Raw genomic sequence first — 23,549 nt, 5'->3', positions numbered from 1 at the left:
TACAAAGTACAACCACATACCTTTATTTACTGCCTCTCCCATCCCAGGTATTGTAAATAATCAAGCACTTATTACAGGTTAGAGTTGTAGTCATTTTCTTCCGAAGGTCTCTTCTAATTTGGGGCAAGACAGTAGTCACTTCCGAGGAGAAATACTGTCCAGACAGACTCAAAACCATGTTTGGGGGAAGGCTTCAAACTGGGGAGGGTGGCTTGGCAAATGTCTGAGGTTGTTGAGGGAGGTGAGAAATGATGGGCTTTTCACTCTTTCTTTTCTCCTTGTTGTGTGAGGCCTCCAAACCCAATACCCGTAGGACCAAAATTTTTGGCATAGCAGACTGTGAACAAGAAGAAGAGAGAAAAAAGACAGGTTATCCCAACTCTTTCATGATTCTCTCATCTGTGAGAGGCCTCTTTTCAATAAATGTATTCACAAGTTTACTTGAAAGTAAGTGAACTCCATTTCCTTTCAATCTGAACACGAAAATAGTTTGTGTCTCTGCACTTCTCCAAGTGTGTTCACAACATTTCCTCCTTTGAATCAATATCATCTGGAGCCGGTTCTGCCACATCCCTCGGTGCCTCTCCCTCAGGTTCCCTCCCTACACTCAAGGATAGTTTCTGAAACAAACTATGATGCCCAGGCTTTGCTGGTACCTTGGCATTCATGGTTTACATCTCAAATTTTCCCTCCAACTCCATCATCCTTTAAGACCTTGAGGAATTCTACCTTGCGAGACACCTTTTCTAAACACCAGATCTCCACCACTCCCCTTCTCTGTGCTATTGCACTGTTGACAGCTGGCTACCATCTCTCTCCTCACAGGAAACACAATTCTTTGTCTACATGTTGGTCTCCGTGCTGCCTGCAGCATCATGTTAATGCTGAGCAGTCTTCACATCCTGTAGAAGGCAGCCCTGTCAGAGAGGGTGTTGGTTCCTAGCCCATCACCCTTTGGGAAAGGCTTTGGTCCCCTTCAGGCATGGTTAGGAAAGGCCTCCCTTTGACCACTCTCCTCTCATCCCTTCACACTGAAACGCCTTCAGCAACTTAGCAAGTGGGAGGATCCCACTGAAAAAAAGAACAGGCCTCGGACAGGCTCTGTAATTGAGAAGACTTTTTTTTTTTTTGCTTTTTGGTTCACACCCAGCATTGCACAAGGGTTACTCTTGGCTCTGCACTCAGGAATGACTCCTGGCAGTGTTCAGGGGACCATATGGGATGCTGGGAATCGAATCCGGGTTGGCCGTGTGCAAGGCCGACCCACTGTGCTATCGCTACAGCCCCAAGAATATGTTGTCTTGACCCTAACATGGTCCTTCTTTACCATCTCTCTGTCCCCACAACACAAAGGGATTATAAGACAGTGAGGGGCAGCAGAGTCCTGAGACCTGCGGAAAATGGTTCAGTCCCTGGAACCATGAAGGCATGTGCATCATCAGAAACAGATACCAGGAAGGAAGCAGGGGGTGGAGAGAGAGGCCAAATCTTCATCAATTTGAGAAGGATCCCTAATATACTACTCAAGTGACTACATGAGTATTTGAGTTTTCAGAGAAAATGTGTTGCTCGATGTCTTGGCTAGCGACATCCAGAACCAGTCAGTACACAGCTTCCTCCTCATCCTCACTCCCCCCGCCCCACCGCAAGTATCCAGCTGCTGAAATCCATGCACATCTGGCAGCCTCAGCTTTCACCCCACCAGGCTCTGAGAGAGAGGCACAGAGATTTCTTTCCCTAGGGTGATTTGGCTCCTTCCTGAGAACCTTGCTCTTACTAAGGCTGAGTGCCAGGTTGCCTGATAGATGCCAGCCTTTGGGTGTGGATGCCCCTTCCCCTCCCCAGCCCAGAATCTAGGAGAGACTCAGAACCACTCACCTTTGCAGTAAAGCTCCCCATCTTTGTCAGTGACGTTTGTGGACTCTAGACTCTTCCCACAGATGGCGCAACGAAAGCAGGTCTTGTGCCAAGGCTGGAAAGGTCAGGGAGAGCAGGGAGTTAGAAAGTTGCTGCAATCATTCCCATGTCTGTCACCAGAGCGTGTGGAGAACAGCCACTGTCTAAACCATTCACATCCCTAGTCAGCCCCCAGAGTAATTTTTCTGGGGGTTTGGGGAAAATTAGATGCTATGGACTCACTGAATTATTCTCAGATTCCTTCAACACACTATGAAAACTTCCATATGTCTTCCATTGGTAGAAAATACATAGAAAAGGGTGTCTTTTTCCAGAAGATCCAGGAACAATGTGGAAAAAGGGGAAAGTTGGGGATCGGAGTAACATTTATACTCACTATAAAGTTAAAGAAGAGATAAGCAAGGACATGAAGTAATCCAACCTCCTTCTGATTCTCTATGTCGCTTATGGAAGAGACTCTGTGTCTGGATCAGACTCTGTGTCTGGGAAAATGCAGTGCACATCTGCATGTCTACCAGGCCACAACTAGGGGTTCTCATGGGAGCCCCAACAAGGTGAAGGTTATCTCTGATGGGAGGGTAGATGCTCTCCCTGGTCCTTCCTCCTTCTACCCCCATTTCCTATGAATGGGCACTTTCTTTCCTTTCATTAATCCTACATCCACTGGTGCATTCCCTGACTTCAAGTCTTAAATCAGAGTTTTCAGAGCAAACAGGCATTTCTATCTTGGATATTCGGCAACTCTCCCAAAAGCCAGGACGTGTCTGAGCTGTGAGTCAGATTGTGTCCCGTGGGGCTTGCTGTATCCACCAGCAGTGAAGCACTGCCAGTGACTGCATCAGGCCATGGAGATGGGCTCCCAGGGCTCACTCGTCTCTGGAAGGATGGTGGACACTGAGGGCAGGAGGGAGCCTATGCCCTTTGCTCTTCCACAGCACTATCTTAGTGTCTTCCACCTTCTGGGTTAATTAACCCTTGGATGGAATTTCACCCTTGGAAGTTCTAGTCTCCAAGGGTACCATGTGGGTAGCAAGTCTGGGTCACCGCCTGCTAGAGTGGGTGAGGTGGTGCCTCAAGAGGCTCCTGGCAGCTAAGGAATTTGAAAGGCCTGCTTCCCACCTGCCTGCAGTTTCTTCTTTTCAACCTTCCTCCAATTGGTCCACTGGGGACAAGCACATTTGTTTAGCTCGGATAGAAGTCCTCACCTTGCCACCGCCCATCACCTTCTCGGCAGCATAGACTGACTTTCCACATCTAGGGCACTTCTCTGCCTCTCCGAACTTCGCTGTGAACTTGGAAGGGTTGCTGGTGGTGGCTGCGCGGGCCACCTTTGGGGACCTGAAGGTAAAACACAAGACAAGTGTTTGCTGTCACGTTCCCAAGGCACCACAGTACTAGCTGTGTGACCTTGAGTAAATTGATTCTTTGGGGCCTGGAACTCCTCTCTGGAAAAATGAAGATCAACTTGGAGGCTTCATTACAGAGTTTTTGAAAGACTTAAATGAGGCAGAATGAGCAAAGCAGACTGTGCCCTGACTGCATGTGTCATGGACTAATACATACCTGACAGCTACCACTGACAAATCTTTTCCTTTCCGTTATGAAGCACTTACTAGATTTCCAGATATTTTAATTTGTGTTACTGTCATGGTGTCGTTTCTGTTGCTGTGGATTTTGGTGGGGAGGAGGTCACCCCTGTTATGTGCTAAGAGGTCACCCCGGTTGTGCTCGGGAACCCTGTGGTTGCTAGGGGTAGGACCAGGGACTCCTGCCTCTGCTCAGCCTGTTCATCTGTCTCTCTAGCCTCGCATCGTGGATTTTCATTGAGGTTTCTCTGAACCATCTTGAAAGCCACTGATCAGGTCTCTATTGTTGCAGATGTGTTAGGATAGTGCAAGATGAGGTCTTGACAGTCAGAACTAAAACCACAGTTCCAAGGAGCTGATGAGTCTTCATCACAATTCAATCCTGCAGCCAAAGGTCTCTTGTCCCCATGAGAACAACATCCATAATAAAGAGACACAGTAAGGAGTGCTCTGTTTTTATACCTTTGGGGTATTCTTTGTACAATACCTCAGAGATACTGCAGGTTCATACCAGACCACTGCAATTAAGAGCGTATTGCAATAAAGTGTGTCATGTGATGTTTTGAGTTTCCCAGTGCATATAAAAGTTCTGTTTATATTCTACCATAGTCTATTTTAAGTGTACCAGAAGCATAAAATCTTAAAATACAATTTATGCACTTTAATTAAAATTATTTTATGGGTAAAACACATAACCAACTTCGGAGTCTTGAGAAAGTCATTATCTTTTTGCTGACAGGGGCTTCTGAAAAAGGCAGTATCTGAGAAGCACATGAGCCTGAGGCCAGTCTGTGCCACCTAATGTTGGCTTCTCCCTGCCCCGTCAAAAAGACAGTGAGCACTGGAGCACAGGGAGCACTGGAGGAGATTGTGGGTCTGACAGTCACTGCCCCAGTTTTACAGCTCATCACTAATCCTACTGGATTTCTTTCCACACTCTGATTCCTCTTCACAAGAAAACCCAAGCAGCAGAGTCAGCTTTGGGTAATGCAAAGCCCAGAATGCAGTTGGTATCAACATTTTTTTTTCTTTCAAATGAGTCTCCAATGGCTAGAGAGATAGGAGAGAAGTTAAGGCCCTTGGCTTTCATGTTGGCCAAACCTGGTTGGATCCTGGAACCTCTACACACAGTCCCCTGAGCATCGCCAGGAATGATTCCTGAGCACAGACATAGGAGTAAGCCCTTAATTCCACCGAGTGTGGCCCCAAATCCAAAATAAACAAACAAAATGTGTTTCTGGTTGTGATTTGATAATGAGAAAAATTCAGACAACTGACCACACCAGTCTTCTCTTTAGCAGGCTCTACCAGGAACCACTGTCACTGAAAGATTCTTCAGATGTAACAGATGCTGACCTGGGAGCACGGACACCTTTTTCTGCCCAGTCCTACTGCAGAGGCCAGATACCACTGTTCTCGATCAAGGCTGCAGCCCAGTGCTGTCCATCTTTGCTCAGTTATGGACTGGAGGTCAGCTTGATTGTCAAGATGAGGAAACTGAGATGCTCTCTTGGTTTCCCTGGGGTGGTGTTGGGGGACCCTCAGCGCAATTGGTAGAAGACATCCGATGAAATACATTCAATAGCCAGTCCCCAAAGACCCACTCCCCAGTGATGGGAACATTAGTCACTTTGCAACCCAGCAGAAGAAATCTTTAATGACAAGCCCACAGAGAATGGCCATTGCTTCCCTGCCACATTTATGTGATTTACACAGGAATGCTCCAAGGGATGCAAAGAGCCTCCAGCAGTTTTGCAAAGGTCAGACAATGGAACATCTGTATATTCTGAGTTTTCTCTTGACATACAAACAAACCAGAGCCGGGGTGTAAAAGTAATTGCGCTTTAGGAAGGCAGATCATTTAGAGAGTCTTGGGAGAAGTGACAGGTTGTTAAAACTTGATCAGACTAAGTATTCCTATCATTGCAAGTCAACAATAGCATCTATTCTCCTCCTCCCAGAAATGTGTTGCTATGGGAACTGAAGGACCCATCCTGAGAACTGGGATCTTTGGGACTGGTTGAGGTGGGGTGGCAACTCACTCTTGGAACTGGAGGCCCAGGTGCTCGCCTGTGTCCGTGCTGAGGCAGCCAGCGCCTTGTCCAAACCCGATGCCTTTGGGGCCATACTTGCGCCCATAGCACACTTTACAGTAGATCTCTGACTCATGTGCTGCCACCGTGGTGCTGTCGAGACCCTTCCTGCAGGCCACTGTGGAGGAAAGGAAGTCAGGCTGGGGTGGGCTGAGATTTCTCCCAACTCCCTACACCTGCAGTGATGCTCTGGCCAAGGTACCCAGCAGGAGGCACCCCCACACACACAATACACACACACACACACACACACACCAAGAACACAACCACAGCATCTGTCTGGTCCTGATTTCACAGATGAGGCTTGTGGGTTCACAGCCAAGGAAGGAACTGGATCCAGTGGAATCCAGCTAGAAAGAGGTGGAGGCTGCCATGGAACCAGGGATGTGGTTTTGGACTGTCTCAGAACAACCTGCAATCCAGAATTCCCAACTCAAATGATTCGGGGAAGTGTGTGTGTGTGTGTGTGTGTGTGTGTGTGTGTGTGTAAGGAGAGGTGGGAGGAGGTAAGGAGATGAGGCAGCAGAGAAAGTAAATGTTTTTTTCTTAATCACATAAGAACCTGAATTACAGTTTCTCTTATCATAGTCTGTGCAGAGCACAAGTTGCTGATCACAAGTTGCTAGAATTTTCATCTAGTTCTGGAAGCAGAGGAGGGGCTGCAAGGAGCCTCTATTGGCTCCTTGTTTTAGCTGGCATTAACTGTCCCCTCCCCCATAATGCATTTTGGCATGTCCTATTTCTCCCAAAGCAACAATTTATTTAAAAAATTAAGATTCTTTTTTTCAGCTTAAAAAAATTTAACTTCAGGATATAAATAAAAATGTGAGATATCTACAGGTACATAATACTTAAGTTAAGAACAGAAACGAATACTATTTTGATGTCGGGATGTTGCTTTTTTCTCATCTCCCACAAACCCAGGAAACAATTGTAGCCAGAGTTTGTCTTTGCTTCTCCCTGTCCTGAGTCACCTTGGGAGGCTGTGGTCAGCTCTCCTGAAAGCCCATCACCCACCTGCCTTGTTTGTGAGGCAGCCTGGGTTGTTCCTCCGCAAGGACTTTATAGCTTAGTCAGAAATACCTATTAGTACAGCATTAGGGCTGCTCACAAAAATATGTAGCATTTTCACAACTTAATAGCTTTTGCTGCCTTGCTTTGCAACAGTAATCGTTAAAGGTTGTTCGTTTCATGGTGATGGTCAGGGAGGTATAATATGCAAGTGCAACTGTTCAATTTATTTGTCTCTCTTTTTAAACCAGTTCTATCAAATGACCTCTATAGTCAATATTGAAAGAGCTTGTTTCTTTCAATTTCAATTAGGGCATCCTCAAGTGGTGTTTTGTTTTTAGAAAATAAAGCAGTGGAATATGGAAGCAGGAGAAACAAGAGAAGGTTGTAGATGAGGTAACAGTGCAGCAGGGCAGACTGCATATGGGAGTTCATTAAACTAGGAACTCGGTGTTGCGCAAGTTAAAAATTGTAAAAAATATACCATTTAAAAAGAAAAGGGATGAGGCTAGAGAAATAGAGAGAGCAGGGTGCCTGCTTTGCATGTGTACGACCCAGGTACTATCCCCAGCACCATATATATGCTCTCTGAACCCTTCCAGTAATGATCCCTGAGCAGAGAGCCAGGCTTAAGTCCTGTGTACCACTGGTTCTGGCCCATAGGGAAGGAAGGAAGGAAGGAAGGAAGGAAAGAAGGAAGGAAGGGAGGGAGGGAGGGAGGGAGGGAGGGAGGGAGGGAAAAAAGAGGGAGGGAAGAAAGAGGGAGGGGAGGGAGGGAGGAAGGGTGGAGGAGGAAGGGAGGGAGGGAAGGAGGGAGGGAGGGAGGGAGGGAGGGAGGAGGATGGAGAAGGGAAGGGAGGGAGGGAGGGAGGGAGGGAGGAAGGGAGGGAGGGTGGGTGGTGGAGGAGAAAGGAAGGAAGGAAGGAAGGAAGGAAGGAAGGAAGGAAGGGAGGGAGGGAGGGAAAAAAGAGGGAGGGAAGAAAGAGGGAGGGGAGGGAGGGAGGGAGGAAGGGTGGAGGAGGAAGGGAGGGAGGGAGGGAGGGAGGAGGGTGGAGAAGGGAAGGGAGGGAGGGAGGGAGGGAGGAGGGTGGAGAAGGGAAGGGAGGGAGGGAGGGAGGGAGGGAGGGAGGAGGGTGGAGAAGGGAAGGGAGGGAGGGAGGGAGGGAGGGAGGGAGGAGGGTGGAGAAGGGAAGGGAGGGAGGGAGGGAGGGAGGGAGGGAGGGAGGGAGGGAGGGAGGGTGGGTGGTGGAGGAAGGAAGGAAGGAAGGGAGGGAGGGAGGGAGGGAGGGAGGGAGGGAAGGAGGGAGGGAGGGGAGGGAGGGAAGGAGGGAAGGAAGACTGCCCTAAATCAGAAGAGACTTTATAAGGTTTGGAGCAGTCCTCTGCTTTGGACTGGAGAAGGCTCACCTGCCAGAGCACCCGCTTTGCCAGTGGAAGCTCTGAGTTCTAGCTCCAGCACCAATAGGCACAAGCAGCATGGTTTTCACCAGAACTGAGCATTGAATTCTCAGGTCAAGGCCAAGTTAAGGATCACTGGAAGTAGCTCCTGACATCTGTGAGTACCGGTTAGAAGTCCCTTACCCCAAATTAAACAAAAAAAAAACAAAAGACCGCTTTGATGAATTATATTTGAGGTACAAAAATGCCTTATGTGGGTTAACTAAAGCCTCTGTAATTGTCTCTTCCCTTCTCTCTCTCTCTCTCTCTCTCTCTCTCTCTCTCTCTCTCTCTCTCTCTCTCTCTCTCTTGCTGTCAGTTACCAGGCCCCAGACCAGTCTTGAATATTCATTGTTATTCTGGACTCTGAGTTCCTTGAGGCAAGGGTGTTTTATTTTAATATCTCCAGAATATAGACAAGTCTTGTCCCAGATTCATGCTCTATGACCCATCGGTAAGTGAGTATGTGAGTGAGGGGTTGAGAGTGAGCAAGAAAGCGTGTGTACACATGCATGCTTGTGGACCCTGTGTCTGATGCACTGCCCAGCAGTAGAGGGTTGCAGAGCTTTGACTGGCCGCAGGCCTGTGGCTCCAGTTCTAGTGCTGATTCCCATCACTAGAACTTCCTGACCTCCACAGCCACTCCCTGGATTCATACCTGGGCACTGAAAAAGCCACATTGTCCAATACAACATTGAATTCATTGCACGCCCCCCCCCCCCATGTGCAAAATATATGCTAGGTTTCACACAGTATAGTCAAGAGAGAATACAGGCATTTGAGAGGTAGTACAGGTGCTTGCCTTGCACATGGCTGGCCTGAGTTTGATTCCTGGCACCACATGTGGTCCTCTCCCTTTCTCAACTCTCTCCACCACTGCAGGAGTGATCCCTGAACATAGAACCAGGAGTAAGACCTGAGCACAGTCAGTTGTGGCCTCAAGTTCTCCCCTACCCCCTCCCAAAAAAGAAAGCATACAAAACATCTCTTTATTAATGTGTAATTGATTACACATTGAAATAATTTGGAGATATGTTGGGCTAAGTAAAACATTGAAGAATTATTTTCTCATGTTTCTTTATACTTTTAAGGTAACTAAAATATTAAATTTACAAATGTGGCTTAAACTGTAGTTCTATTTGTTTGTTTTGTGGGGAAGTACACACTATACTTAGGAATCTCAGGGGACCACAGGCAGTGCAATGGAACCCACGTTTGTTATGGACCAGGCATGTACCCTACCCACTGTACCATCACTGCCCTGCATTTTGTTTGTTTGGGGTAACATTGGTATGAAGCATTAAGATTTATCCAAACTAAAGTGGATAAACCAGGAAAACTTCCCAAAGAGTTGGGGTATATGCTTTGCATTCAGTACCCTGGGTTCCATCTTTGGCACTTCATGGTCCCCTGAACACTGCCAAAAGTATATCCCAAGGATTTTGCCAGGAATAGCCCCCAGCACCCCTGTGTTTGATCCCCACTCCTCACCAATCCCCTTTCCCACCTCAAAAAATAGATATCACCAATCCTTGCTTTAACTAAGTTGAGAGAAGACTGACCCAGAGCCAAGTTAAAGTAGATTCTCCCTCTCTGTACCCGTTTTCACCAACTACAAGGTAGTATGTAATAGGCAAGTCTTGTGATAATAATATAGAAAAGCATGCTCTTTGGCAGAGCCTTCTGTCCACCACCATAAAATTTATATGCTTATGTGTCATCCCTAGTACCTCCCCAACACACACACACACACACACACACACACACACACACACATACACACACACTTTTGAATCAGGAAAATATCAAAGGATTTAAAGGGATATAGCACCAAACGCTCAATGCCTATTCCTATTGGACAGACATTGAATAAGGAATTGTCCTGCTCCCTGGGAAAGATGAACAATCTTGTGCCAGAGAAAACTTCCCTCCCATGTCCCAAGCCATTGAGATATCAAAGTTGGTCTCTAAAAAGTATTTAGTTGATACTCTAAATAGTATCAAGGACTACAAGGCTTAATTTCCTCCTCAAAGACTATATCTTTCTTCTTATAATATCTGTGCAGTAAGTATAACCATCTACTACAAAGATGAGGAAATTGAGTTTTAATGGAAAAATGACTTCCCCAAGTTCAGTCAGTATAGGCAGAGCCAAGACTCAAATTCTAATCATTTTTCACTGCAATATCTCACTCCACTCCTAATAAAGGAGTTTTTTGGACAAAAGCCAGAGGATATGAAATAAACTCTCTTGAGCAATGACTTCTGAATAATTGTAATAGTAAGTATGAGTCTGATGGATATGTATAATGACTTAAAAATAATTGCCTGTCATTAAAACCCAAAGCATCAGTAAATCTACCAACCCAATCATTCAGCATTTCCCCCCTGTTTGGGGGTATAATTATGCTTGCTGTGGGAGGTAAAAGCTAATGAAAATTCCTGCAGCAAATAGAACATTACTATTTCTGGCAGCTAAGCATTGGGGGTGGAGGGTCTTTTTGCACTAACAGATGGATCAAATGCTCAAAGTGCGGTGTGAAACAGTTTGGAGCAGTGTAATGTCTGCAGCCCCTGGATTTAAGGGGATACAAGGGGGTACTCTGGGGTGGGTCCACCAAATGTCCAATGAAGTCAGACTAGCCTTTAAACCAGACCTACTGAAAGGGACTGGAAAAAAAGTGGTTCAAATAGGCTGTTCTCTCAGATCAGAACTAGCTTCTAAAGAACTCGAGTATTCCGCTGTTCTTAAGTAACTGGGTTGGGTATGTGCCAGTACAGGTTCTAGTCCTGGCTCTGCTGCAGATGCTTGTGACCTGAGCTCTGAGATGAGAAAGATTCATCTACAGTCAAATGCATCCGACAGAATCAGACCCCCCGGAGGACCAGAGGTTGATGAAGATAGCCAGGCTTTGACATTTGTGAATCTGAGTCTGGCAGGGATGCTCAAGATTCTCTTTGTCAAGTTAGTGCTGCCTAGCTCCCGAAATGCCCGCCCTGTTCTGCCTCCTGCAGGATTAGCATGGTGGATGTACTTGACACAGTTGTTGCTGAGTAAAAACCAATTGCAGTGGCTTCAGCAACAGCTGAAAAGGGGAATGACATGTAGGCCCGAATCCTCTGGCTCCAGACCAGCAATGGCTTCCTTTTTTGGTCAAGCCTCAATTTGTACATGTTACTACTGGGTCAAGATTTTTTTTTTAATTTATTGGATCACTGTGAGATACAGTTACAAACTTGCATGATTGTGTTTTATTCGAACAATGCTCTAGCACCCATCCCTCCACCAATGCATATTTTCCACCACCATTATTCCCAGTGTTTCACCTGCCAACCCCCCTCCCCCACCTAACTACCTGCCTCTGTGGCAGGTACAGTCTTTCTTACTCTCTCTCTCTCTCTCTCTAATTTTGGGCATTGTAATTTGTGATACAGATACTAAGAGGTCATTGTGTTTGGTCTTTTCAGCACATATCTACCAACCTGGGTGATCCCTCCAATCATTATTTACTTAGTGGCTGGTCCCCTTTCTGTCCTAACTGCCTTGTCCCCCAGCACATGGGGCTGGCTTCCAAACCATAGTACGATCTTTCAGGCCCTAATCTCTACTCTCCTTAGGCATTAGTCTCATATTATGCTGCTCTATATTCCACAAATGAGTGCAGTCATTCTTTGTCTGAACTGAGTCAAGATTTTCATCACTGAGAACAGGCAGAGGCCAGTTTGTTCTGCCTTTAGGTGGCAGGGAAACAACTTCTTGGTGGGGCAGGTTATTGGAGGAAGGGAGTGCTCGGCAGAGTTTTCTCCCTTCTGTTAAGTGGAGCCCAAGTTATATTTCTGACAAATTCCCAGGTTCTGTGGCTGCTCCCCAGACTGTACTTTGAAAAGCACTGATAGATGTATCTATGGCTAACTGTGGGCTAGGACATAGGACTGCCCAGGGAGTTCATTCAACTCACTGCAGAGAAAGCAGGTCTTGTGGAAACTCCTTCCATTGCACTGGATTTCTTCCGCGTGATACACTGTTTTATCACAGGCTCCACATTTAGCTCCTCCACCCCAGTTCGGCATCTTGAAGACTCTGAGCGAGGTCAAATCTAATAGGGAGGAAAAGGCAATGTCCTAAAGCTAAAGCACCTCAGAAGCAAAGTTACTCCTAATAGACAGTGGTCTCAAGATCATGTTCCAGCTCTCCCCACAACACCCCTCCCCCCGCCCCGACCCTGTATGCTGGTAGTTTATCTACTCACTCATCCATCTGTTCATTCAACAAGGGTTACTTTGCACAAGTCAGTGATTGAATAAGCTCAGAGACTTGCTTAGAGCCAGTGGTTTTATCACTTTAAGACTCAGCTTCCAGATAGAGAAGGGAGCACCAAGTAAAGGGTGTTGGGAGGATCCTCCCAGGATGGGAAATGCATGCTGAAAGTAGACTATAGACCAAACATGATTGCCACTCAATGCCTCTTTTGCAAACCACAGCACTCAAAAGGAGGGAGAGAACAAAAGGGAATGCCCTGCCACAGAGGCAGGGTGGAATGGGGGGAATGGGAGTGGGAGGGATACTGGGATCAGTGGTGGCAGAAAATGGGCACTGGTGGAGGGATGGTTACTCGAACATTGTATAATTGAAACCCAAGCACAAAAATGTGTAAGTCTACAACTGTACGTCATGGTGCTTCACTAATAAAAATTTTTTAAAAAGAAAAAGAAAAAAAGAAAAAAAAAGACTTAGTTTCTTCTTCTGTTAATTTTAATAGCATCTGCTCCTCTGTACCTTGCAGGACTCTTAGAAGACATAGACAAGCTCATTTTGTGTATGTAAAATGATACGTAAATGTCAAGTATTATTAAAAATTATTTTATCAAAAATGTCAATAACTCTGGAAATAATATTCCTTCTCATCTGGCAACATGCTTCTCCCTTCATCTCCAGTCTGTGCAGATTCAGGTTTTGTAGAAGTAGGTAGAAAGAAAGGAACTCTCCACTTCTAACAGATTCCAGGCAGTGCAGCCTGCTAGGAATGGATCACCTTTGCATAGCAAGACCTTAGCTAATCTTGACGCCACAGCACAAAAATAAATAAAATCTCCCATTCTATGGATTCTTCCTATACTGCAATTTTTTTGGCCAGAGGGGTTGAGACAGTCAGTGGCTTTGCTTGTGGCACGCCTGTAAACGCAAGGGCTATCCCTAGCTCTGTGCTCAGGAGTGACCTCTAGTGGTGCTCAGGGGCTCATTTTTTTTTTCAGTACATTATATGATATATATATATATATATATATATATATTATAGCATATGACAAAGAGCAAGAGAAATAGTTAAAAGTTTATTTTAAAGAACTAAATGGAAAGATTTTATCAGCCTCTCCTTCCTCATCCTTTTTTTTTAAATTTTTATTAGTGAAACACCATGAGGAAATGGGCACTGGTGGAGGGATGGGTGTTTGATCATTGTATAATTGAAACCCAAACACAAAAATATTTTTTTAGAAGTATCACTGTCTTCCCTGTTGTTCATCGATTTACTCAAGTGGGCGCCAGTAACATCTCCATTCGTCCCAGCCCTGAGATTTTAGCAGCCTCTCCTTACTTGTCTTTCTCAATGCTGCCATAATGGAAGCTCTTTCAAGGTCAGGGGAATGAGACCTATTATTGTTAATGTTTTTGGCATATCGAATACGCCATGGGTAGCTTGCCAGGGCAGAACCTGGCAAGCTACCCATGGCGTATTCGATATGCAAGGTAGCTTGCTGGGCTCTCAGATAGATAGATAGATAGATAGATAGATAGATAGATAGATAGATAGATAGATAGATAGATTACCTCTATGATTTGTTGCATAGTGCAGACAATCAGCGAGATTGGCTCTAGATCAGATCTGTTTCTGAAAGCCTTCCTCTTTTTTGCTTTCAGGGATGCCTGCACTGTGCTGCACGTGGAGATAAAAGGCTTAACTTCTCTTTACATCCATGTTCCCATATGTACTATGAAGAAGTGAATTTTGTCCTTGTGACTTCACTTTTGAGGGCCAAATGGCATGATGTACAGAAAGGAGCACACAGAGCCAAGCATGACCCCACGAGCCAGATGATGATGCTATATAGCCTTCCTATGGAATTCCAGAAAATTCTATTACAAGGTTCTCTTCAGCCACAGCCCCCAGCCATCTCCTCACCAGAGAATTAGGTTTAGGAAATATGAGATATCAAAATGTTTTTAGTTCCTGGAGCATAACTAAAGTCCAGACTCAATAAAATTATCTGAAATCCCACTAGTCCCAAGAGGGCTGGATTTCCCTTGGATATCCTTTGGTTTCTAAGAAGTGTGGTAAACCATCTTGTCATTGACAATCAGCACTGTCAGATCTATCAGACCATTCCAAGTGGCTGCTTCTGACCTTCTCTTTCCCTTCTGGGCAGCTAGTCACCCTCTTATAATAGTTGGTGATTAACAGTAAGTCTTCCTGAGTCAACTGGTCCAGATTGTATCTCCCAGCCTCACAACAAAGACAGTTTTTGCTAAGAAACAACAGAAGGTAAATACAAACAGATCACTGAACCTGATACTGGGATCAAAGGGAACATAGCGCTCTCTCTCACTCACTCTCTCTCTCTCTCTCTCTATCTATCTATCTATCTATCTCTATCTCTCAAAGAGTTTTTCCCACATACAGAGTATGCAGTCAGCCAGGAACATCTTAGTCTTTCTCCCTAGAAGCAGGTTCTTCATTTTATTAGGTGAAATTTTAGAAAGTAACTTTAAAAGGAAACACTAGGATAGGGGGTGGGAGGGATACTGGGATCGGTGGTGGTGGAAAATGGGCACTGGTGGAGAAATGGGTATTCTATCATTGTAAAACTGAAACCCAAGCACAAAAATTTGTAAGTCTACAACTCTACCTCATGGCGTTTCATTAATAAAAATTTAAAAATAAATAAATAAAAGGAAACACTAAAAAAGGAAGCAGAGATATATTCAAAATGTTACTCACACAGTTCAAGTTCAGTATAATGGACAGAATGATGCATTTTGAATGGAAAGGTTTAAAGTTAATTTATTTATGACTCATAATTCATTTATGATTAATTCGTTCATTCATTCATGATCCATGGACACCTATTATGTATCAGGTGCTCACTACAGCCTCAGTGAGAGGCAGAGGAGAAAAGCTTGTAAAAATGAGCAACTTGCTTTTTCTAGCAGTGAGAAACCTTGATCCAATAGGATACATGAGAACGCAACTACTTTAAGAAGCGCTCTACAAACTCAGAGGAGAGAAATGGCTGCCCACATTTATATTTGAGATTAAGCAGCGAGATGTGCTTTGATTCTTTTAGTTTAAAAGAAAGACCCTGTTAAAAAATTATAGAATGTTCTCGGTGCTCATATGTGTAAAAATTGGTTATAAAAGACTGGAGTTAGGGGCTGGAGCAATAGCTCAGCGGGTAGGGTATTTGCCTTGCACGCTGCTAACCTAGGTTTGATTCCCAGCATCCCATTTGGTCTCCTCAGCACTGCCACGAGTAATTCCTGAGTACATGAACTAGGAGTAACTCCTGTGCATTGCTCAGTGTGACCCAAAAGGAAAAAAAACCTTAAAAAAAAGATTGGAGTTAATAGGCATGCATTGGTATAGGTATTTCTTTATATCTTGTGTGTGTGAATGTGTATTGGTGGGAGTGCAAGGGCTGAATGCAGTTTGCAAACGTGTAAAGCATGTGCTTTACCAACTGAACCCTATCCCCAGTTGCTATTTCTTTTTAAGTTAGAAAGAGCAGAGGTTTTTGCTTCTTAAGATATTATAAAGTTATCTATTAAAAATCCAAAGAACCAGTCAATTAAATCTGTAAGATTCACTTGCCAACTCTCAGTCTTAAGGGAGCCAGGTGTTGAGCCATACCCAGCCATACTCAGGGCTTCCTTCAGACTCTGTGCTCAGGTATCACTCCTGGACATGCTCGGGAATCCTGTGTGTTGCTGAGGATTGAAGCAGAGTCAGCTACATGCAATATAAGCATACCTCCAAGTTCAATAAATCTGAACTATGAGGAAGAATTTTGCCTTCAGGCAAAATGTCAAATGCTCAATACACAAAAGACATCACTTCCAAATGGGATTTTGAAGGTGAATGAGATTTTGATAGTGAAAAGGAGGAGGAATATTTCAGGGAGATAAAAGTTCACTGGTTAGTAGAAAATAACTTGCCTCCAGATGAGGCAGGTCTCTCATTCTCTATGAGAGAGAGAGAAAGAGCAGCTGCTTAGACTTGACACTCATCTAAGAGAGAATAAGATTAAGGATATACCTTATTTGCAAGGCAATATGTCTTAGCGCAGGTTATTGTTATTTATTTGAGGGTTCTTTGGTTTGAGGGTCATATCCTGTGGTCATATCCCAGCTCAATGCTCAGTGTTTGGGGGGAGGAGGAAGAGGAGGTGACTATCAGCAACACTGGCGGACCAGGTGGTGCTTGGAATCAAGGCCAGGTTCTCACATACCTAAGGTAAGTACTCTAATTTTTAGTCACATCTTCAACTCTCATGAGTTGTTTTTAAGTCATCATAAATAGCTGGCATGCATAGATTAGAACCTCAAACCCAAAATAGAAACCCTTGAACGTTGTATTTCACAGGTACTCAGTTCCCTCCCTGAAGATGAAAAGGTAACTCTGCAGGTGAGACATAGAAAATATTTTCTTCTTTAAGTGCTCGAATTCTACAAGCAGAGGATACTATAAAACATCCTGAACGGCATGCTCTTGATCTTATAACCTTGAACTTGGGTAGAAGACGCCAAGTGAATAATCTCATGCACTTTCCTCACAGGACCTTTGTGAGAGTCATAGAAATAAGATAGAAATCAAAGCAGCATTGAGAAGTTTTCCAAGATAAAACATGGTTACCTCCTTTATTTAAGGTTGTACAAATAGCACCAACCTACTAATTAACAAGCAATGATTTGGAAATATATTTAGGTCCTGGCTTGCAAACATAACGTTTCCAGCCCCCCACATTACTCTGGAATTCCTGTGTCTCAACACTCCTCTAGCCAGTCTGGAATGTGAGTTGATGTTGGTGAGAGTCCAAGGGATGGCCACTTGTTTATCAGTGTTGCCCAGCAGTGTCAAGGGTCACTAAGGGTGGGACACCAAATATAGGCTTGCCAGTCACTCAGCCCTATTTGTCACCTGATCTATCACACCACCTGACATTATTCCTTGGGCCAGCTCCAGGCTGGGTTGTCACCAAGGAAATTGTGGGTCATGTTGCAATAAGGGACAAGCTGGAATTCATGGAGATGCAACAGAGTACAAGCCTTGCTACTGCAGCTAGTGAGAAGGTGATCTCCAGACTTGTGTGTTCCCAGACCCCATTGAGATTTTACTTTGTGAACCTATCTGAGGGATAAATCTATACTAGAGGTTATCATAGAAATTTGCTGTTGTGGGGATTGGGGAAAGTGCTGGTTCAGATGTAAAAGGCAAGAATTTTTATTTCATTTTGCTTCTGCACAGGTGTGTTACCTCCAAAAAAAATTCAAGCTCTCTGAAATTTGTGTACCCTAAAATGGGCACCATTGTCCTATCTGTTTTACTCTTCCTGGAAGAATGGTGGCAGCTCACATGCATTAAATCATTCTGTAAACCAGAGAGCATATAAAATGCAAGAACTAAATTGTCTTGAGTAACTCTAAGTTTTCACCCATTAGTTTGAATTTGTAAACGAATAACCAAGCTGTGTATTGTGACCCCATTTTCCATAATCCAAAACTTGCTCTTATTTTTCCCTTTTTAGATTTGAAAATTGACAACTTGCAAAAGAGAGTGGGATAAATAAAATGCGAATTTAGTGGTTTTATTTCTTTTTTAAAGATTCATTAATAAAGCTGGGAGGGAGACTTTGGCCATGACTGAGCAGAGAATGATAATGCCAAATTCGTCCTATAAAGATGCTAAATGTTCTAGAACACATTACTAGGTTCAAGTAATGGAGAATATCATATATCAACTTCACAACAACCCTCCAAGGTAGGGGCCAACCCAGACTTTATTTTCGAAATAAGTAAATGGAGTTTTAGGAAAATCATATTGCTGCAGATCCTGTGGCAAGTTTGTATCACAAAGCGATATTAGAATTTAGGTTTATCTGACTGTAAAACATATTAACAGTAATTAAGACAGTATTTATTGTTTACTTTGTATCTGTTATTATAGATACTATGTAACGAAACAGCACAGCAGAGCAAATTTGTTAATCTCATTTACAGATAAGAAAACTGAGACTCAAGTCTGATCCAGCTTGTGTGAGGATGAACAGCTAGTGGTCACAGAGTTACAATTCAAACCCTAATTAAAAGGAGAAAAGGTACAAGAGGGTAGAGTGCTTGCCTTAGGTTCTATCCCCAGCATCACATGAGCCTCCTGAATCCCACTAGATGTGACCTCTGAGCACAGAGCCAGTAGAAAACCCTGAGCATTGCCGGGTGTGGCCCCAAAACCAAACCAACAAACAAAAAATGCAAACCCTCATTAAACTGGTTGAACCCCATGTTCCCACTTTATTTGAGAAGAAACAAGGGTTAAGACGTCTGTGTACCAGACTTCCCAGCTGAGGGAACTTGAGATCTGATGCACACAGGTTCTCTTCATGAACTGAGAATACTGGGGTGGGCACAGCAGGGAGACTGAATCCAGGGCAGTAACATGAAAGGCTTCCTAAGAGCCAGTGCTGTTGAAGCACACAAAGGGCTTCTTTGTAGAAGCAGAGTTCTTTCTCACTATTGATGACTGAAAATGGACATCTCAGTGGCTATGATCTAGTAAAGACCTTTCAAGGGTCCTTCAAGTCTAAAGTTGAAGGAGATTTAGGGATCTGAACTGACCTTTAGAAATGCAGCACCATAGCACGCCCTCTCAAACACTGCCTCTTCTCTCTGCTCTTAAGCCAGGGTAAAGAGCATAGCAGAGTGGACAAGCACAGGCATTGCAAAGCGCCACAGTTCAAACAATACTAATTGCTGGACCTTGTTGGAATTGCTAAAGTCTCTGAATCCAGAGTCCTCATGCATGTGAAGAGAAGGCTCATGTTAAACAGGATTTTTAAATTTAATGAGATTATAACAATATTATTTTACATACGCATGCTTAATGCAAGAGTCCCGATGCTTGCTTTGCATGTGGTTCAGCACTGCAAAGTGTCCGCCCAGCACTGCCAGGAGTCATCCTTGAACACAGAGCCAGGAGTAAATCTGAGCACTGCCAGGGATGGCCCATAAAACAAGACTGAAAAAGCTAAATACATAAGCATTTAGTAACTTTAATACTTTCATTGAGATGTCATTTTTTAAATTATTTTATCTCTCATAGTTAAGCCCATTAAAGTGAGTAAATCTCTTCCTACATCTCCATGGTATTTCAGAAGCAGATAGCAGGCCACCTGTTTCTCGGTCACTCTTCAGAGTGACTGACAGACACAGACTAAAACAAGTCTCCCCTGGGGACCCTCAAAGCTCCCTTGCCAGGGTCTGGGAGGCAGGTGAGGACTGAGACCTGCCCTAGTGTGGTACCTGCTGGAGCTCACTTCATGGTCATCTGGGCTTTGATCGGAAGCAGGGAGCCCCATCCGAGTCCTCTAGCCCCAGGGAGGGCAAGCCTTTAAGCTGCCCCACAAGCCACTCAAGGTCAGTGACTTCCTCCTAAACTTCCAAACACACGTGGCTGAGGTCCCCATGCTGTAGCTGCTCATTTTGAAGCACAAGCTGATAAACCTCTACACAGAATAAAACCACGTGCTGGCCCTTATTCTTAATTTTTTTTCTTCTCTAATTTGGTGGAGGCTACATCCACTGGCTCTGTGTTCAGGATTACTTCCAGCAGTGCTTAGAGGACCATATGTGGTACTGGGGAATTGAACTGCATTGGCTGCTTGCAAGGCAAGTACATTACCTATAGAACTATCTCTTGTCTTTCTTTCATGATTTGTTTTCTTTTCACAGGGAAACCACACCTGGTGGTGCTTAACAGCTACTCTGAGCTCTGTGTTCAGTGATCACACCTGGTGGTATTCAGGGACCCATATGGTGCCTGGAATTAAGCCTCCAGGGTATCTACATTCAAAGCATTTGCTCCAGCCCATCTCCAGCCCTCTCATTCCCTTCAAACTAACACTTGGTAGGCATGCCTACCCACTATATTGAGGCTGTGACTCATGGGTCATCATACATCTTTCCTGAAATTATCTCTGAACAATGACCAATTTTTAGTATCAGACACTGTTTTACTTTGACTTTTAAAATCTGTATGTCAAACCCCCCTCTCCCTGTCTGGATTTTACATCTTGGCTCTGCTGCTATCTAGCCCTTTGACCCTGAGCAATTGCTTTGCTTCTATGAATATTTCTTTTTTCCTGTAGGGAATGAATTCTTTTGTGGGACCTTCAGGTGAGAGTAAAATAAGCTAATACTTATTCTGCATCTGTTTTGAGAGGTAAGTGACTGATAAACAATGATCTACCCTTTCCCATGATAAAGTCCAACTCCGACAGTTGTCATCTCCTCTCCTGCTTTACTACACTGTGATGAGGAGCTGCTGATTCCTCACTTGAGGGTATCACATTTCTCTTCAGCCCCAAACCCCACCCAGTGCTTTGGCACTATTTCTAGTGGAAAACTCCTTGCCTGGGGAGTTGAATGTCCTATACATATTATATTTCTAGTCTGTGTCCCTCCTCTTATAAGACAAGTTATTCATCTTCTTAAAATATTTTTTAAAATTCTATTTCCTCCCCTCCTTTTCTCTTTGTGTTGCAGCAATGGCCATGTGCTATGGACTTCGGCTAGGGTGCTCACAAATGTTCAAAAAAGAGAAAATGGGAACTCAGAGAAGAGCGAGAGCTTGAATTAGAGCTGGCTCTGCAGTTGACATTTTCTTATTTACTCCCAGCTCCTAAGTCAGGGTCCCAGGATTTCTGAGTTTGCCTTGTACCAAGATTTTGTCTCTTCCTCTTGCAGGGGGCTGTGGCTCTTGGCTTGATGAAGGATGCTGCTCCTTCTTCCCGTCTCCCCTGCAGGTGCTCTCACTGGCTCCGTGCCTTTGGGTCTCCCAGTTGCTGCCTCGCCAACTCTTTCTCCTCCTACCCCTTGGCAGTTTCCCTGTCAAATGGACAGTTTTTGCATCGGAGCTACAGAGCACCTGTCTGCAAGCTAGGAAGGCAAGTGTTGGCCTCTTGTCAACAAGTATTTTCAGAACTGCATTGGTCAGAATGGAAAGAAGCCACGCCAGAGGGATACCGTACATTTTCTGAGTCATAAAGCAGTTTCATAGATCAAGTGATGAACTGAATTTTCCTAACATAGAAATTCAGTCCCCTAAGACAACGAATGGCCCAGACTCTCCTGATTGCCCCCTTTTTCTGGGCAAGGTCAGGGTTTGGTCCACACCTGGTGGTGCTCAGGAGTTTCTTCTGACTCAGTGTTCAGAAATGGCTCCCAGCAGTACTCAGGGGATTATACTCAGTGCTGAGAATTGAGCTTATATCTCAGCATCCAAAGCATGTGCTCCATTACATGGAACCATGTCTCCCGCCCTAATATTTTTACCCTTCTTACTGCTATGTGTACCTACATGTGACTGCCTCAGCCCTGACCCAGGAGGTGGCCTTCTGGAGCTTATTAAATTGTACTGAGGACCGGACCGCAGAGGACTCTGGTTCTCGGAAGCCACAGAAAGCTAAAGGTGGCAGCTTTGTGAGCATCTGCATTCAAACCAGAGCTCAAAGTCACTTTCCATTCTCTGCAACACCAAGACCTGTCACTCTCTGGAATGCAAAAGCAAACTGAAACCTCAAGGGCATCTTGGGAATGCCCGAAACTGGGTACTAGCATCTCATTCAATGCAGCTCATCATAGATTTTTAATGCAGTACATTGTGGAGTTGAGTTTTGACTGATGTTAAATTATTAACTTGTTAGGGCTGGAGCAATAGTACAGTAGGTAGGGTGTTTGTTTTGCATGCAGCTGACCGGGCTCGATCCCTAGCACCACATATGGTCTCCTGAGCACCTCTGGGAGTAATTCCTGAGTGCAGAGCCAGGAGTAAGCCCTGAGCACAGCCCGGTATGGCCCTGAAATAAATTGAAACAAAAACAAAAATGGTTGCTAAACATCCTTAGATTATAGAGTTTGTATCTACCTTTAAATCTAAACCAGCAAAGCTTCTCTGAGTATTTCGCATGTACAAACAAGTGAGGGGTTGGTGTGGGAGAGACATTTAATCATATACCCACACCTTTTCAGTATACTGCAGTTTATTATATTTAGAAAACTGGCAAGCAAGCTTTTGCTATATTGAATCCATTGCAACCACTTTCTAACAGTGTAGAACTTGACAAATTCAAGGAAGCCAACATTTCCATCCTAATCCTTGCAGAGCAGAAAAAGACACCGAGGGCAGGACATTCCTCATAGTCGTACAACTGTTCATTATGTATTTCTAGGATTAGGATGCAGGTGTGCCACTAAAACATCAGGAAACATAAGTCTACCATAAAACAGTCCCCAAAAATGCAGCTAAAATTATTTCTTGCATAATTCCCTGTGGTACTTCCCTAAGCTCTCAAATATTGATAACACTTTTAGGGGGAGCAATAGCACAGCGGTAGGACGTTTGCCTTGTGCACAGCCAGCCCGGCCAAGCCGGGTTCGATTCCTCCACTCCTCTCGGAGAGCCCGGCAAGCTACCGAGAGTATCTCACCCGCTCAGCAAAGCCTGGCAAGCACCCGTGATGTATTCAATATGCCAAACACAATAACAACAAGTCTCAAAATAGAGACGTTACTGGGCCCACTCGAGCAAATCGATGAACAATGGGAAGACAGTGTTTCTTTGTTAGATTCACAGTAAAATGGAGCATAACCCTGAGCTTTCTCCTAAAGAACTAGAACTAGAGCAGATGCTGGCACTTGAGGCATGAAATATGGCATATGCCTTGGATCTGGGACTCAGAAGTCCTCACCAGCCTTCCCATCAGCCAACCCCTAGCCAAAAGCCTGCTGAGCTCCACTTACCTGCCTGTGAGATCTCCGTGGCTCAACTGTGACGGGGGCTCTGGACCTCTTTAAATATATGACGGCTTGGCCTGCGAAGGGCAGGATGGGAGGGAGCCCGAGGGGAGAGGGTAAATGAGACGTGAGCAACACAACTGCTATCAGAGGCTGAAAATAGCCTGTGAGCCAAGCCCTCAGTTTTGTCTTTCCCCCTCACCAGCTGTGAGGCCCTTGGAGAACAATGTCGCTTGGGTCCTGTGTTAAAGGCCCTTTGCCCACTGCATGTAGGAGTCATTTGTGGAATGCCAATTCCTGATGAAGTGAGAGGGATAGGAACAGGAGCCCAGAAGAACTAGATGCCTGAAATTATTCCTCTGGGCCCCCACCTTGTGGGAAATCAAAGCAAGGTACCTGCAAATGAATCATGGGCCTTATCTGGGAGTCCTCTGGAACTCCAAG

General features: G+C 44.6%; 1 protein-coding gene across 1 annotated transcript; it reads right to left on the bottom strand.

Annotated features, from left to right (window-relative positions):
* Positions 1-23,220, bottom strand: CSRP3 (cysteine and glycine rich protein 3). Its single transcript, XM_056135820.1, has 6 exons — positions 23,112-23,220; positions 12,004-12,141; positions 5,546-5,714; positions 3,123-3,255; positions 1,879-1,972; positions 1-337 (listed from the first exon to the last, which is right to left on the bottom strand). Exons 2-6 carry the CDS (start codon positions 12,113-12,115, stop codon positions 261-263), a joined length of 585 nt encoding a protein of 194 aa, XP_055991795.1. The 5' UTR covers positions 12,116-12,141; positions 23,112-23,220; the 3' UTR covers positions 1-260.
* Positions 23,221-23,549: the final 329 nt, after the last annotated feature.

This window comes from Sorex fumeus, unplaced genomic scaffold (genome assembly GCF_029834395.1).
Source record: "Sorex fumeus unplaced genomic scaffold, SorFum_2.1 ptg000007l, whole genome shotgun sequence".
Classification (NCBI taxonomy): domain Eukaryota; kingdom Metazoa; phylum Chordata; class Mammalia; order Eulipotyphla; family Soricidae; genus Sorex; species Sorex fumeus.
This window is presented reverse-complemented; position numbering and strand designations above follow the sequence as displayed.

Excerpts from the sequence above, each read along its gene's own strand:
- CSRP3 (XM_056135820.1), bottom strand. The coding sequence starts at position 12,115 with ATGCCGAACTGGGGTGGAGGAGCTAAATGTGGAGCCTGTGATAAAACA. Across the intron at positions 5,715-12,003 it reads CAAGACCTGCTTTCTCTGCA|TGGCCTGCAGGAAGGGTCTC; the intron begins GTGAGTTGAATG and ends TTTCCTCCACAG. Across the intron at positions 1,973-3,122 it reads AGGTGATGGGCGGTGGCAAG|CCTTGGCACAAGACCTGCTT; the intron begins GTGAGGACTTCT and ends TGACCTTTCCAG.